A 16,207-nucleotide genomic window follows, 5' to 3' on the forward strand; every position below is an offset into this window, starting at 1 on the left:
TAGTAATGAAGAAGAACACTACCTCAAGTAGGCTACTTCACACACACCCGTTTGTCATGTCACAGGCTCGCGCATCCTCTTTCATTGCGCGTGCTGACTGAATCGTCAATCAGATTCTCGCATCGATAGGAAATGGACTGTGTCAACTCTGTTGAGGGAGAGGTTAATTTAAATTCCACAATATGTTCGCCCAATTAGAATTATGTATAGGGATAAAATCTTCCAATGTTTCCATAGAACAATTTAAATATCCCTCTATCTAATCTATAGAACGTTTTTACGTATTTCTAGGTTTTTTTGACACCTTGTGCGATTGAAAACACCCCTCTGTTGGACGTTTGAAGCATGCGGCTCACGTCTGGCTGGAAGAAGTTGAGCAGCAGAGAGAGCTTGGAAGGATGCAGGGAAGATGGCGATGAATGTAAAGAACAGAGATGCTTTTTATTCAAGTGCTGACTATTGCAATATCTACAGCTCTCAGCCTGTAAACTATGGAGATTGCAGTCATTATTTCCCCCGGATGACAGGTAGGAAAAGACCATGTTTTCAAAAATGGGTTTCATTGCGTTATAAGTGATTCTCTGCATCATATTTGCTTTGCACTGCAATGGTTTAAAATGGGAGTTCATTAGGAATCGCTCATTATTTTAAAATAATAGTAAGGTTTGTTAGAAGAAAGGTTTTGACGTCAACATAACCACTGACAGATTGAGAATGGACATCCCTATCTGCATTGCTAAAGGATAATGGCATATCAAATGTTAATGGAACACAATGTACATGACTAACATATTTAACATCTCACTGAAATTCTTCAGGTGCACTTTTTGTATTATATGCCACTCTATTTTCTTTATATGATGATATGCAAGCTCTGTATGTTATGTGTTTGCATTAGATAAGTAACATATATCATGTATGCAAGCTTTTTAAATATATTCTTTTACACACAGAGTAGACTAATTATTTATTTATTCCCTGCATGAACTTGTGCAGAATGGGTGCAGGTTTATTGCCACATTTGAGATCCTTAAGTCTGGCTCACATATGAACCCAATGACTGTGCTGATATGGAGGGGCATGCAAGAGATCAATGATGATTTTTGGCTCATCACTGCTCAGCTCTAAATGTCCCAGTAAGAGTCCATAACGTCATTCTCTGCAGTCCATGTCTTCACAAAACACAAGGTTACTTCTGTGGATTTTATTTAAGAAGACTCCTTGCACTCTGTTCTGTGCAAAAGTGTGGCTCTTATTTATGGTGAGACACCATACAGTTCTGATCCAATTCCATACGCCAAAATAGAAGGATGAAATGTGCGATGATCTTAATAAACACTGAAAAACTGTACCTAAAGCACAGAGAGCAACCATGCATGTAATGCATTTATTCTGCTCTCAATAATTGATGCTGTCAAAGAACAACTGTACAATGCACGAACAGCTTAGAAGTGTTTTGCAGCGGTGTAGTGTAAAACAACCTGCAGCATCAAGTGATAGTACTGCTTTACCTTCTCATGTGCCCTGCATACCTTGCATTATAGATGCCCAACGAGAACAATCCTCCCTAAATCTAAAAATATTTGATCCCAGTCTTGATGAAAGAGCAGATGCTTGTTCCCGTGCTCCAACTAAACTTTGCATTGCTGCTAAATTAACAGTGGATTTAACCTGAATGGAGAAAGCATATGTGTCCGTGACCTTGAATAGGGACTGTAGGTTCTACTTAGACCTATTTCTGGGCTTGTATTCCCTGATGACCAAGAGATATCAGGTTTGTTTTCAGGTCAAAAGGAGAAGAATGTGCAATGGTAGGGCATTGTTCATTTTTGTAACATTGTACACTCAAAAAAATTACTCTTAGAATGAACATAAAAAAATCATGGAAAGGATTTCCACATGATTAACTTGCTTTATTTCAGCATTATGCAATTCTGTTATTCCAATTTAATGTACTTACGTTGGGTCAACTTAATTTATTAAGGTTGATTCAACTTAGTTACTGTGGTTTGGCACAGCTTAATTTAATAGTGTCAGCCCAACTAATTTTAAGGTTTTCTGACATGATTCAAGAGTTTTTTATTTTCAATCATCCATTAATATTTCATTTATGTTAGTGACACATAATTAAATCGATAGACTATATAGCTAGCTATTTGCTAGCAGTAGCACATGTTAGTAAATGCTAAGATTTACATGCTCCTTCAACCAAAGCAGTTAAACGTTACTGAATCAGTCCACAGCCAAACAAAATGCTCCACTCTTCTCCACAATGGTAACCCACTGTAATTTAAATGGTTCTAATAATTCCAATGTATTTGAACATTAAACACAATTACACACTATCAAGTCTTCCCCTTTTCTAATTTTCTCAAAAAACATAAAATAACACTTAATTTGAACATTTATTCTCTCTTAATTTATCCATATGCAAAGCATGCTGGGAACTAACAAGCACCGCCCAGTTTCAGTTAATGCAACACAAATCATTCATGTAATCCAACACAAACGGATTAAGTAAATTTAAATTTTATATTTAAGCAGATTGAACACAATCAAATTAAGTTAGGGCAAAATGGCAGTTGGCGTCGCACTATACCGCCACCCTCTGGATGTAAGATTTTTTTACTTAACATAAATGGTTTGTGTTTAGACAACACGTTAGGATTTTGTACTGTTAAGATGAGACATAATTACGTGGACCTTAATAGAAAAAAACATTTCAAGTCAACAAACACAATTATTATAAGTAAACTAAATATAAATATATTATGTAAAGTGCACAACCTTCCTAGTTCATTTTTTTGAGTGTAAATGATCTAATTTTAAGGGATTGTTCACCCAAAAATGAAAATTTTGTCATAACTTCCAAATTAGTTTCTTTTTTTCTGTTGAACACAAAAGAAGATATTTTAAATGATGGCAACATTTTAATTTTTGGATGAACTATCCCTTTAAAGTGTGCAAAAGCCGTGCAGAAATGGGTTGTTCACTCACTGGTAATTCTTTCATAACCAGACTTTTGACTGTCAGTGTAGAAAGTTGCAAGCTTTGCAACTTATTCTTGCCAGGAACTGCCTCTTTGACAGGAAAATCTGGGGGGGGTAACAACAGTTGTTGGAGCGATCTGACTTCTGACTCAACCAATTGTGATAGTTTGGGGGCAGGACTAGCTGTTTGAAACTTGTTTAGAATTTTTTTGTTAAAATAAAAAAATAAACAATAAAAATAAAAATGTTAACAGCTCCATTTAAGGATATATACCGTGTGGTATTTAAGAGTTCCAAGAAGTGCCTTTCTGATGAATACACCATCAGGCAACCGGAAACAGAACCATTTGGTGCATTCCTATGTCTATTTTGGTCGGCTGAATCATTGTTGTCATGATCCCGTCGGAACTGATACACTGGAAATATCACGCAGCCACAAAGCATCTGACTGTCCAACCCCCCACTCGCCCGGCCGGCCTCAGTTCTGCCGAAGCGCCAAACACTTGCTGAGTTCAGGAGGCAGGAGTCAGCCCTCATCACATCTACAGGACGCCATACTGCAAAGATTCCCTCTTGCTACAGTTACTGTGATGCACAAGACATGGCACTTATATACATCAACTCTATTATTAGAATGGCTGCACTAAAACATTTATGTGGTCTTTACGTCGCTGTTGTATGTAGCCCAGAAGACTTGTTATGTTATGTTTCATCAGATGTTTCTCTCATTTAGTTCCTGCTCAGTAAAATATCGTGGGCGAAATTCAGTCATTCCAAATTAGGAATCTGCACAATCTGAAGTTTTGCATTTCCCCATGCAGATTTCCCTCATGTTTAAGTTAGTCACGCAAATTCGCTGGCTGCTTGGTTTGAGTGTGACTGCACCTCAAGGATATATATTTATAAGATGTACGATATGTCGGCCACCATATTGGAATCGGCCATTTATAGGTTCATTTTCTGTTTATTTCTGTTTCAAAATTTTGCAGATATATTAAAGCCTATAAATATTGTATTATTTCCTTTAGCTGAGACACTTCAAATTCGCACTGTTCAGGGTTTTGAATTGCTTGAAATATGATTGGAATCACTTCAAAAAGAAAATACAGAAACATGCATAGCACAAGTCTGTCATAAAGGCTACATAAAATATAATAATAATAATAACATTATAACTGTGTGCTTGAGATATGGCTTTTAATGGTGAGACTTTTGTTTTTGTAATCAGGCTCTCAAAAGTTATATAAAAGTTTGGTCTTAAATTTATCGGCCATTATATAAGTTATCGGCTTTCAAGTACGTATAAAGAAATATTGGTTATGGTATCGGCCAACATTGTATTATCGGTGCATCTGCAATATAAATATATAGAGCTACAGAATTAATTTTACATTATAGCTCTGCTAATTTGGTTTTGAATGAACTTGATGGATAAATGTTTGAGTTGATGTTGAAATATCTGACTTTTGATTGCAAACTTGGCAAATCTGAGCACAGATCTGGGATCTATTTTTAAACATAAAGAAATGTACGTGTCTTTTTCTCAGAAGTGTTTACAGAAGCAGGAGACAAAAGCATTTGTTTTCTCTACATTTAATCTCACTACTGTCTAAGATAACAAATTGAGATATTAGGAAGATCTCTTAAAAAAAAGTTTTTTGGGGCATCTGGTTCCATGAAGAACCTTTCAAATCCATGGAAGGTTTCCATTGCACAAAAGGTTCTTTAGATTATTAAGTGCATGTGTGAACTTCATAATGAAGTTATAACGAAGTTGCGACCGACTTTACTTGAGTATTGTGACATATTTCTAACTGAAAATTCATATTTAATGAGAAAAATAGAGTGTAGGGCATGGCTTTAGCACACCTACTCACCATCTCTAGCTCACAGCAGACTGACAGATGGAGGGCAGTGGTTAAGGATATTCTGGAAGTTTCCCATTTCACTCGTACAAAAAACAGAAAACTGTTTGGTTTGAAAGTGGCTTTAGTGTGAACAGTGCTTCATAACTGTGCTATTGAAAATTGACCTTTTTTGCCCACATTTAGCTGAAAATTTACTAATGTGACCACACATTAAGATTTTTTTTTTGTTATTTTAAGAACTGTTCACTGAAAGGAACCCAAAATGGTTTGTCTATGGATCTTCTATGGCAAGGTTCCCTTTTGGAACCTTTAATTTGAACATTTTGACACCTACATTTTGGCTTTCCAGGTCCAGACCCGGTTCTGAAGCCGCCTCTTAGTTTGATGTGTCAGCAGCCACCTCAGCCCTTCCAGGCCATGACCCCCATTCAGAACCTCAGACCTCCACCTGTGATGATGCCGCCGGACCCCTTGCAATTCCCGCACTGCACTCCTCTAGCCGTAAAGCCGTCCCCTCACCTCCAGATGCCGCCCAACCCCCCCATCCCAGCACCTCCTGTCCTCAGTCCAAAGCCCCCAGAGGAAGATGGTCAGGCGGTGGCCGCTGACCAGGAAGCCACTCTGGAAGAGCTTTGCAAGCCTTTGTACTGTAAGCTTTGTAACGTCACTCTCAACTCTGCCCAACAGGCTCAGGCACATTATCAGGTAATCTAACTCATGTTGTGGCCCACGAGGTATGAAAAGAAGATAAAAGAATAGTAAATGAATTAACATTCTGTGTTTATATAAACAAAGTGATTTTGGCTTGCACAATATCTAACAACACCTAAATGATGGTTAGCCTTGATTTTTACTTTCAGTTTTGGTTTCTTTCAGTGAGATGTTCTTCTTCACATGATGACTGGTTTATGAAGCATGTAACCATCCTTTTTTTTTGTCTAAAGGGGAAAAACCACAGTAAGAAGCTGCGCAATTTTTATGCTGGTAGCCAGCAGCCACCTCCCATTCGAATACTAGAGGTAGTAGAGCCTGTTTCCCAGCAACCCTCAGCCACTCCACCCACAGATTCTGCAAATGTGACTTCCAACCAGGTGCTTATGACTCTTAACTGGTGCATTTTTGTCCGAACAAGTGTGTTTTTTCAGGCTGTCTTGGAATAAGGCTGGACGATATATATAAATGTTTTATGTAATGCTATGTAAAACGAAGCAACATTTGTGAATGCGTGTCAATTGACTAGCTTTGCGACACTCCTTTGTCTGGCGAGAGCATTTAAATGTTTAATTTATGTGCCACTAGCAAACTTTTGGAGTGCCCGACTGGGCTGGACTAAATTTGGGAGAAGGGTATATATAAAAAGCTATAGCTGCAGCCTGAAAATCTCCAAATGGGAGTTAGAATTCCAAAATGGGGTGTGGCTTCCTCCCATTGACAAACAGACACATGGCATGCATGCGTGATTCAGCACAAACTCCGCCTTTGTGCAAACTCCACTTTTATATTGAAATTGATATTTGGAGAAAGGGAAAGTGTTTACGTGTGGAGACTCCACCCCTTTTTGGAGGTACCGCCCACTTTTTGAGTTCACGCCCCATTTTGTCTGCAGCTATATCTTCTTGAAATCATAGCCGGAACTACCTGTTTGTCTGTCAAATGGCAGAAACTTGTTAGAGAGAATTTCGAAACGTGTTGAATTGTTTTTGTTGTTTGATGTAGTAGCATCACTGACATTAACACCACCAGTTAGTAAATTTAATCATTTTCGTGAAATTCAAATTGTCCATTTTAATGAATTGATTCAGTAATTACAGTAGTAAATACTGTTAAATATTGCAATTTAAAATAACTGTTTCCTATTTGAATATATTTTAAAATGTAATTTATTCCTATGATGGCAAAGCTGAATTCTCAGCATCATTACTCCAGTCTTCAGTGTCACATGATCTTTCAGGAATCATTCTAATATGCTGATTTGATGCTCAAAAAAACCTTTCTTATTATTATAAATCTTGAAAACAGTTGTGCTGCTTAATATTTTTGTGGAAACCGCGATACTTGGATTCTTGATGAATAGAAGAACAGCATTTATTTTAAATGGAAACCTTTTGTAACATTAGAAATGTCTTCACTGTCACTTTTGTGTCCTTGCTAGATAAAATGATTAATTTCTTTTAAAAAAAATCGTACTGTTCCCAAACTTTTCGACGATATATTGAATATCATCAAAAAGCTGAAAAAAGATCAGGACATATTTTTTAAGCTTTATCGTCCAGCCCTATCTGAGAGTATCTTTAAGTGCAGTTTGATCATGCGGTGTCACTCTGCAAGCATCCATTCACTAAGCCCATCGTGATAGTAATCAGAGACGTCCCTGTGGACGCACACCTTTCGTCGCTCTACTCTTTCTAAAAGCTCTACTGTCATTGTCCCGTCTGCAGCCACTTTCTAAGGGCGCTAGCAGAGTCATACTGGCCACGGAAAACGACTACTGCAAGCTGTGTGACGCTTCCTTCAGCTCCCCCGCTGTGGCCCAGGCGCACTATCAGGGCAAAAACCACGCCAAAAGACTGCGGCTGGCTGAAGCGCAGCAGAACGCCGCGTCCTCGTGAGTCTGTCACACCCACGCGCTCCAAGATAAAACAACCCTTAAACACGGAAAATCCTTCCATATTTGTGGGAGGTGTGAAACATTTTTTTATTTAGACATCAGTTTTACAGTTAGACTCTGAGAGGGGATGTCAGATACAGAAAACGACAAGGTCATCATGGCCCCTTTTGTTGTTCCAATTGAGAGGGGTTTATGGGTTGTTGACATGAAAGTTAAAATATTTCTAGGATATATATCTTCATACACCCATAAGAGTCTTGATGATAAAAAAAAATACATGTACACATCAACTAGTAGGATATTTTGCATGGAGGAAAATGTTGTTTTTTTTTCTGGTAGCTTTATCTTCAGGCTGTTTTTGCATTGATAAGTGAGGCACTCATTTAAATGCCACTGTGGCCAAAGTTGGGCGGTCCTGATAACAAACCCAGGAAGATACATCCTGTTGCACTGCAAACGTCTGATTCTATCTGAGCAAACACGTCTATGACTTGTTAAGCTAGGTTTGAATCCTGTCATTCAAAACAAAACTAATTAGCTTAATTAGTGATACAAGTAAATAAGCAGCAATAGTACCAATAGCGCTAGGTGAAAATTCATGATATATTCACTTCAAAGTGATTTTGCTGATTATATACAATTTATTCTTGGATATCTTATAGATTTAAATGATAACTTTTATTTGACTATTAAATATTTTTATTTGAGTCATTAAAATGAATATTATTTGAATTTTTGTCAATTCAATAAATTCACGATCCGCTCTTGACTTGTTCCTTGCTAATATGAGAGTGTTTAATATCGTCTATGATTTAAATTTCTGTAGCAAAAATGCTGCTAGAGTTAGTAATGCTGCTGTTCATTTGAATTAACTGATTCAAAACTATGATTCAACGATAAATCCACAAAAAAAGTCTTTGTGTTGCATTTTCTATGTATTAACATGTTTTTGTACATATTGTTATTTTGAATTCCATCAATATTGTTACATTGTATTTTTTTCCAGAGACTTGTCCGACACTCAGAGACGGCCCCGGAAAGAAGGGTACGAGTACAGATTAATGAAGAACCGCAGGGCTCATATCAACACTGCCATGCCAGGTACTGCCTACACAGATTTACCTCAACAAATAGTTTAGGAGAGACAGATTTTTGTCATCATGTGATCTGTCCTGTGGGTTCGGTTTTCTGCTCAGTGGTCCAAGCTGTGGTGCAAAACCTCCATTTGTGATCAGAGCTTTGGCAGCAGAGCGCTTGGCAGCTGCGCGTGTTAGTTTGCCAGCCTGTGCTAATGTAGCGCAATGCGCTAGTCTCGCTAAATGCAGGCCGAATGCCAATGCTTTGGTCTATGTAAGCCGATACTCCACCCCACGTCAACCCGGGCTCACGAACGTCACCCACACGGTGGCAGATCTCAATCACACACATGCCCCCATTGCCCTGTGGTGGTCCTGTCCTCACATACGCACAAAAACACACGGCATAGCATTCATTTGCCCCACTAGCCAGGTTAAAGCAGTTAGCTTTTGCATATGATTTAAACATTCTACTTACTTAAATTCAAAATCTACAATTTGCATCCTGCTTACCTCGATTTAAATTGAATGCAAATTCAGGAATTTAAAAAGCATTCTCAGTTCAAATCTGAATGGCACACAGCTGAGCATTCATGCATTAAATATGGTGTTTTCTATTTTATTATATATTTATATATCAAATGTGATGGCAAAACTGAATTTTCAGCATCATTACTCCAGTCTTCAGTGTCACGTGATCTTTCAGAATTCATTCTAATATGTTAAAACAGTTGTGCAGCTTAATATTTTTGTGGAAACCATGATACATAGGATTCTTTGATTAATAACATAATAACATATATAAATAGTATGAGTAAGAACAGCATTTATTTTAATTTCTTTACTGTCACTTTTGATGAATTTCATCTGAATTTCATCTGAATAAAGATATTGTTTTCCAAAAAAAACAACTTAAACTGACCCCCAAAATTTGAAAGGTAGTATAAACATGAAAATTTGCACATAATCCCCAAGTCAGAGTTTGGCTTTGCATTCCAGATGATGTATTTCATCATCTTATACTGCATATCTGCTTGTTCATGTAGCCATTTATTTGATGCTTTGTTTATTTACATGACCTGACATGTTTCCTATGCTGTTCCAGGCCCTTACTACAACCCACGGCCGAGGCAGCGAATCCCACGAGACCTTGCGATGTGCGTCACACCCAGCGGGCAGTTCTACTGCTCAATGTGCAACTCGGGTGCCAGCGAGGAAGCCGAGTTTCGTCTTCACCTGGAGAGCAAGCAGCACAAAAGCCGAGTGTCCGAGCAACGCTACCGTAGTGAGATGGAAAATCTGGGATACACTTAAGATCCATCGAGTGATTCCCAGATCCCGAGGAAATAAGCTTGCAATTCTTCAAGTAGCCACTGCTGTTTTAAAATGGAAGATGGCTTCTTTTTTTCTTTTTCTTTTTGCTTTGTTATCCTAGACGCAATTTATGAGCTTAAATTTGCACTCACTGCAAAGAAAAAGTTTATTTTGTGCCAGACTGAGAGGACCATTAATTGGTAGCATGGAAAATGTGAGGACGCTTTATTTAATAAGGGATATCTTGAAATGCTCATAAGCACAGATCTAGGATCAACTGGTAAATAATTATTATTTCTAATTCGCATGAAAGTAGTACATTCTTATTCTAGATCACCTTATGAGCAAGTACACAAATACAGTATTAGTGTATACTGCAGTGTTGTGGATAAGATACTTTTAATATGGACTTGTGTATATGTCTATAATTTTTTATTTATTATTATAATTGATTTACTTCTAATTACTAAAATGACCTCTAACGTGCTTTGGAGAGGTAATACGTGTTAAAAAAAATTGCGTGCAATTGATTCCTCAATAAGGGTCAAATCTAGCAGCAATCAGTTTCCTAAACAAACAGAAGTGGCAATCCTACTCACTCTGAGCCGTAGATTCACTGTGTTTTTTCAGGAGCTACAGAACGCACACGTTCAGTTTAGAGACTGCATTACCAGGAGAATCCACAGTGCGGGTCTCCGGCGTGCCTGCTGAATGTACTGTGAAAGCGATGACAATAGATCTACCCCCGCCTGGCTTTGCACACGTTTACTAGATGTAGCGGGAGATTTTCAGTCTGATGGACATCATTCGGTCTGTTTTGGGGTGTATATCTGATGCTGTCAACTAGCTTGCTTCAGTGTGAAATTATTTGGTTGATTGTTGTTTATTTTCATCTTGGATTATCCCCAAGGAATCTCTCCCAACACTAAAGGGAGAAATGGAGAACATGGCTATTTTGAAGAAGCTCTGTGCCGCCCATGCCACTACCTCACACTCTGACTTAGTAGTTTTCAAGTTGGCCTACCAAAGCTTATCTGAGAAAAATAATCATTGAACCCCTTAGCTTTATATCAGTATAAACTCAAATCTATTTGAACATTTTGCCTCCAATATTTACTGAGGAAAACGTGGGAGAAGTATGAGCTGTTAAAGTCACCATGAAACGGAAGTGGCGATAGTCTTTTCTTCCTTATTGTGACGTATATACAAGTGAAATGGCTTCTCGAACAAGAAAAAATCTAGTGCGGAACGTGATTTTGTCCATTGGGAATTGATTGGATGGTTGTGGTTTGCTATTGGTCGATCTCATGTGAGTGACAGGTTGCCCCGCCCCGAGTAATTTAATCAGAATAATGATGGGAAAAAATGATAATGTGCACAGATAAATCATTTATATTAAATACTGCAATATTCCATAAAAAAAATTAAGAATAGTTCATTTTTATTTTACATGCTTCATGTGTTTTGTTCATGGATGCATGATTTTATGCATAAACATTCCCATCCCCTATTTTATCACTTAAAATGCTATACATATTTTATCAAAGACATTTACAATATTATAAACGGAAGTAGTGACCCAGTTTTATCTTTGCTGTCTGTTTTGTTGCTCTCAATAATTCCTTAAATAAGCTATCACTTTTCAGTGTTGCAGTCCATTGTCACGAAATGTTTCCGATTGTAACACTTCTCTGATTTAGTATTAGTTCTGCATGAAATTATTGCTGCTTTGTACATAATAAGAGGACGACTGCACTGCAAGAAAAGGACCATTTCAGAACTGAATTGCACTTGTTAAGGAATGGAAAAGACTATTGTGGTTAGTTCATGACATGATATTATTACGCAGACATCTACATTCATTCAAATCAAATGTTTACAGTGGGAATCATCACAGGGGACTTATGGGAGAGCTCGTCGGACTAATGGACTCAGTGGAGCCGTGAAGACATCTTAAATGTGCCTCGGAGTATAAAGCCTGCTCAACTGTGATGTTGAACATTTCATGTTGTTCTGCTTTGAATATGTTTCCAGTAGGAGGAACTTACAGTCCTGCATACCGATAATGTTTTGCGTATTCAAGTACTGAACATTTACGTCGAGCTCTTTTTATATACAGTAAATGTGGTGATTTGTTTCTTATGTATATATTGATAGACGATCGCTTTGCATTTTAAACATGTTGAATCTGCATAGTCAGATTAATCCATAATATGCACCACTGATCATCAATTTGATGATTTGATGGTAAAAACGCCTTGCCGTGGATGAACACAGCAGAAAGGCCACAGGAAATGGTTAGAGAGAGGGAATGGGATCAGAACATGTTGCAAGTCGGACTAGAACCTGCATTATCCACATGAGCACTAGAGCTGAACAACTGTGCTGGTGTTCTCTACTGGCCGGCGTTGTATTTTCTTCCAGAGATTCACCAGAGGCAAGCCATATCCTGTTTTGTGTTTTGCGGTCAGGAAGTTGTGACCCTGGAAACAGGCTTTCCCAAAGGACGCCAGCAGGGGACACTAGGTTCATCCACAATGGAGAATCCCAACTATTCCCTTCAAGCCAATCACGATTTATTTGAATACCTCTGTTTTAATTTACACGTTGTTGTTGTTGTTGTTTATATGAATGTTTTCTAAAGGACTTGCAGACACATTTTATTTTGAGGTGCATCAAAATGAAATCTAGCTGTAGTGCCTTTTGAAGGCATCTTCTTATAATGGTTGCCTTTTCATGTCCATTACCGGCCTGAGTGCAATACAGATGATGTGATGATGTTTATCTAACCTTTTCCTTTTTTTCCCCTCGAGGTGTATTAAACAGTGGTTCAATGTCTTGAATGTACAGTACAGATGAAAGAACATTTTAACTTTATTGTAAAGAGTCCTGGAACTCTCATTTTGAACGCAATATAATGTATTAATAAAATATTTCATTAAAAAACTTATTTCGGTAATTTGTCAGCATACTTTGTGTGTTGTTGTTGTTGTTGTTGTTTTCTTGTGGAAATTTCAGCCACGCCCTGGCTGGATGTGGTGTCCATGAAACTGGCTATTTTATATTAGATATTCCAAGGCACTGTATTAATTGATATCAGTGTCGATAAATAAAAATAAATATGCAATACTTGGCATTAATATGATTGGCATTATTAATAATCACAATTATTATTAAAATATGTTTTCTATATATGTTAGTAAACATTGTACTTAAAAAAAAAGAAGAGTAAAGCATCTTCCATTGATTTACATTGCTAGAAAGTTCAGCATTAATCCAACCGACAATAATGTCATTAGCATTCTAATTACAATTGGTCTCCTTTACTATATCTATTTGCATACAGAATTGTGATTTGCATCCCCCGCCTTATTGTATCTGTTTAACCATAGATTTTAAACTTAAAAGGACAGTGTGGCATTTCGTTTATGCAGAACGAAAGCCATAAAACCTCACCTTATGAATAATGGCATGCTTAAGCCCTCTGTTGTTTGCTCACCCCACCCATGAGTCTGTGCATTGCAGTCACGATGAAATGAGTGGGATGCATTGTACAGGGCCAAGTCAACTGACAAACTTGTGTCCTGTTTTTTATGGACTGCATGGCTCAGGCCCTGCGGGGAAAATGACAGCTGGAACAGGGAACAGTAAGGCTGGGAATTCCACTGGCATCATCTGAGATGAACAGATGTGCTCCATGGGCTTTGATTCTAATGAAAGAGTTTTTTTCTTCACGATCACTGTTGTTAGTTCTTTCAGTTAACAGTTTTTTTTTTTACATTAAAATAATTTATTTTCAAACTTAATATACAGACAACTATACATTCAATTCAGTCTTAGGTCATTAAATTCTTCAAACACATTTAATTAATTAATTCCTCAATTAAAGGGTTAATGACAAACCAATTTAAAACAAGGTTTTTATATTGTATATCTTTTTTTTTATATACGATTTCGATTTTTTAAAATAGTTTTAAGGTTTAAATTTGGCAAACATATTACTATTCAAATATTACTATTTTAGCTAAATATTTTTAGTAGGCTATTTCTTCAAGAAATAATAATACAAATAAATATTCCAAACAATATTTGTTTTCTTTTCAATCATTTAATGCTTTAAATTATTTATTTATTTTTAATTGCATAAAAGGGACAAATTTAGCCATTTATGTCAGGAAAGATTTATATTTTCTCTTATTTTTGCCTTTATAATCATCAAAGAAGCATGACAATTATTATTATTTTTTTTAAGCACCAAATCAGCATATTAAAATGATTTGTTCTGAAGGATTAAAATAGAATATACTTTTTGATTGAGTAAATGCAGCCTGGGTGAGCATAAAGTAAGACATGTTCCTGGATTGACTTCTTTTCTTGATCCTGGAACAACATTCCTGTCCAAAAACATATTCCTAACCCTAACCCTGCCCATAACTTATCCCTAAAATCTGAGGGAAATGATAGGTAAATAATGGTGTTGGAGTCCCTAACACTTGTTGTAACTAAGACTAAACGTATACATTAACTATAAACATATCCCTCAAATCTGATTGGTTGATTGAAGTGTTGTTCCAGGAACAACAAGGATGTTGAACCAGGAACATGTTGTACTTGATGAAACCACATTCACAGAGCATAAGAGACTTTAAAAACATTTACAAATTAAAATGACACTAAGCTTTTGTTGCTTTTTAGTTCTTATTTCTTATTCCAGCTTTAATTCTTCATCCTGTCTGTTATTGGACCCATTATTTCCTTACCAATAGGAAAGTGTGTGTTCTCTCTCTCTGTGTTGACAGTCTACCTCGTGAGGAAGTGCGCCTTCTGCTGTCATGGTGTGCAGTCCACGACTTGGAGCTAAACACACAAACAATTGTGGAGATGGTTATTGATTTCAGGAAGAAGAACGCCCATCTCCTTCCTTTACAAGTACAGTGTTCCAGCAACAGCACAGAGAGACTTATTCTCTAAACATGTCCTAGCACTCCCTTACCAAACCTCAAACTCCCACACACCCCAAACACAGCATGAGGCCAATAGTGTCACTTCCTGCAGAAACATCTCTTCAGTCTTAATAAGAAATCATGTTGTCATAATACAACTTACTACCAACAACTGAGTCACTGAGCAATGACAGGAATGTGTGAGAGAGGATGATATTTCTCAACACAGAGCCAAAAACATTTGGCACCTCGTACTGAAGAGGATGACTTGTTTTGTTCTGCTAACAGTCAACAACACGGCCCAAAAACACACATATATTTCTCTTGGGTGTAAAGGCACTCCAACCAAATCGCTAGTGGTGTAATATGGAAACGTTTGTCTTGAGTTTTGCAAACCATTATAACATCACTTCTGAATAAAATATGTCTAATCTAGATCTATTAATTTAGGCTACAGCATCTCTTCAAAACAGCACTACACACACACACACACGCACGCAACTGATCTCAGTCAAAATTCTGAGGCAATAGCGCCATCTAGTAGCATTTGGCATTATCAATGCATTCTTTCTGTCTTTCAGTTGCTTTTTTTCAGGTGTTTTGCTTACTTTGTGAGTATGTGAAGTAGGCTACGTCATGTAGGGATTTAGCCTATCCCAGTATAATTACTAGATTTTTTTTTTAAATATATAATAATAATAATAATAATAATTAGTTGATTTGGGACAAAACAGCCCTGTTAGTATTTCGTTATACAGCTCTTTCCTAAAAGTTCTTGAAACAAGTCATTAATATTGACTTACGTTTTGAGGCTACATGGTCAGAGTTATTTCATGTTTCTTGCCCACCAACTAAAATAGTTCCTTCCCAGAATCCAAAATCATTAAGCCTGTCACCACCAAAGACTGTGAAAATAAATACATTAAAAAACCCTAAAAAAAAAAAACATCAAGCCTGTCACCACCACTTTTCAACGGCTCTGGTCAGGTCACCACCACCATAGACTGTAAAAAGGTCACCACCAATCACCGAGTAGATGAAACCCTGGTCTGGATTAACGAGTAAAAGTGGCGCGCAAGAGATTCCCTTCCGCCGCTCAAAAAGCGTTCTACAAATTACTCCTCTCGAGATCCATTCCATGTTTTCTATTTTAAGTCAAACACCAAGTGGGGTTTTTTCGTGGTTCCATCGGAACCTATGATCGGAACGCAAGATCAAGATGTGCTTTTTTTTTTTTTTGGTTATCGTAAAATGAATTTGACTAAAAATAGGCTGTTATTATCCTTTGAGATGGAATATATAAGAAAAAAAATCCGTATCAGTCAAACACATGGTCTTAAGTGGCTTATTGTTTTTTACTGTAGGCCTGTAGGGTATCGGTAGGCTACAATAAAATATTTCGACATAT

General features: G+C 37.2%; 1 protein-coding gene across 1 annotated transcript; it reads left to right on the top strand.

The window, feature by feature from the left end:
* Positions 1-368: 368 nt before the first annotated feature.
* Positions 369-12,813, top strand: zmat3 (zinc finger, matrin-type 3). Its single transcript, XM_079596799.1, has 6 exons — positions 369-527; positions 5,208-5,563; positions 5,803-5,949; positions 7,297-7,463; positions 8,473-8,567; positions 9,648-12,813. The coding sequence occupies exons 1-6, from the start codon at positions 410-412 to the stop codon at positions 9,854-9,856; spliced, it is 1,092 nt and encodes a 363-aa protein (XP_079452925.1). The 5' UTR covers positions 369-409; the 3' UTR covers positions 9,857-12,813.
* The last annotated feature ends 3,394 nt before the right edge of the window (positions 12,814-16,207 follow it).

The sequence above is a fragment of the Phoxinus phoxinus genome, assembly GCF_949152265.1.
Source record: "Phoxinus phoxinus genome assembly, chromosome: 22".
Taxonomy (NCBI): domain Eukaryota; kingdom Metazoa; phylum Chordata; class Actinopteri; order Cypriniformes; family Leuciscidae; genus Phoxinus; species Phoxinus phoxinus.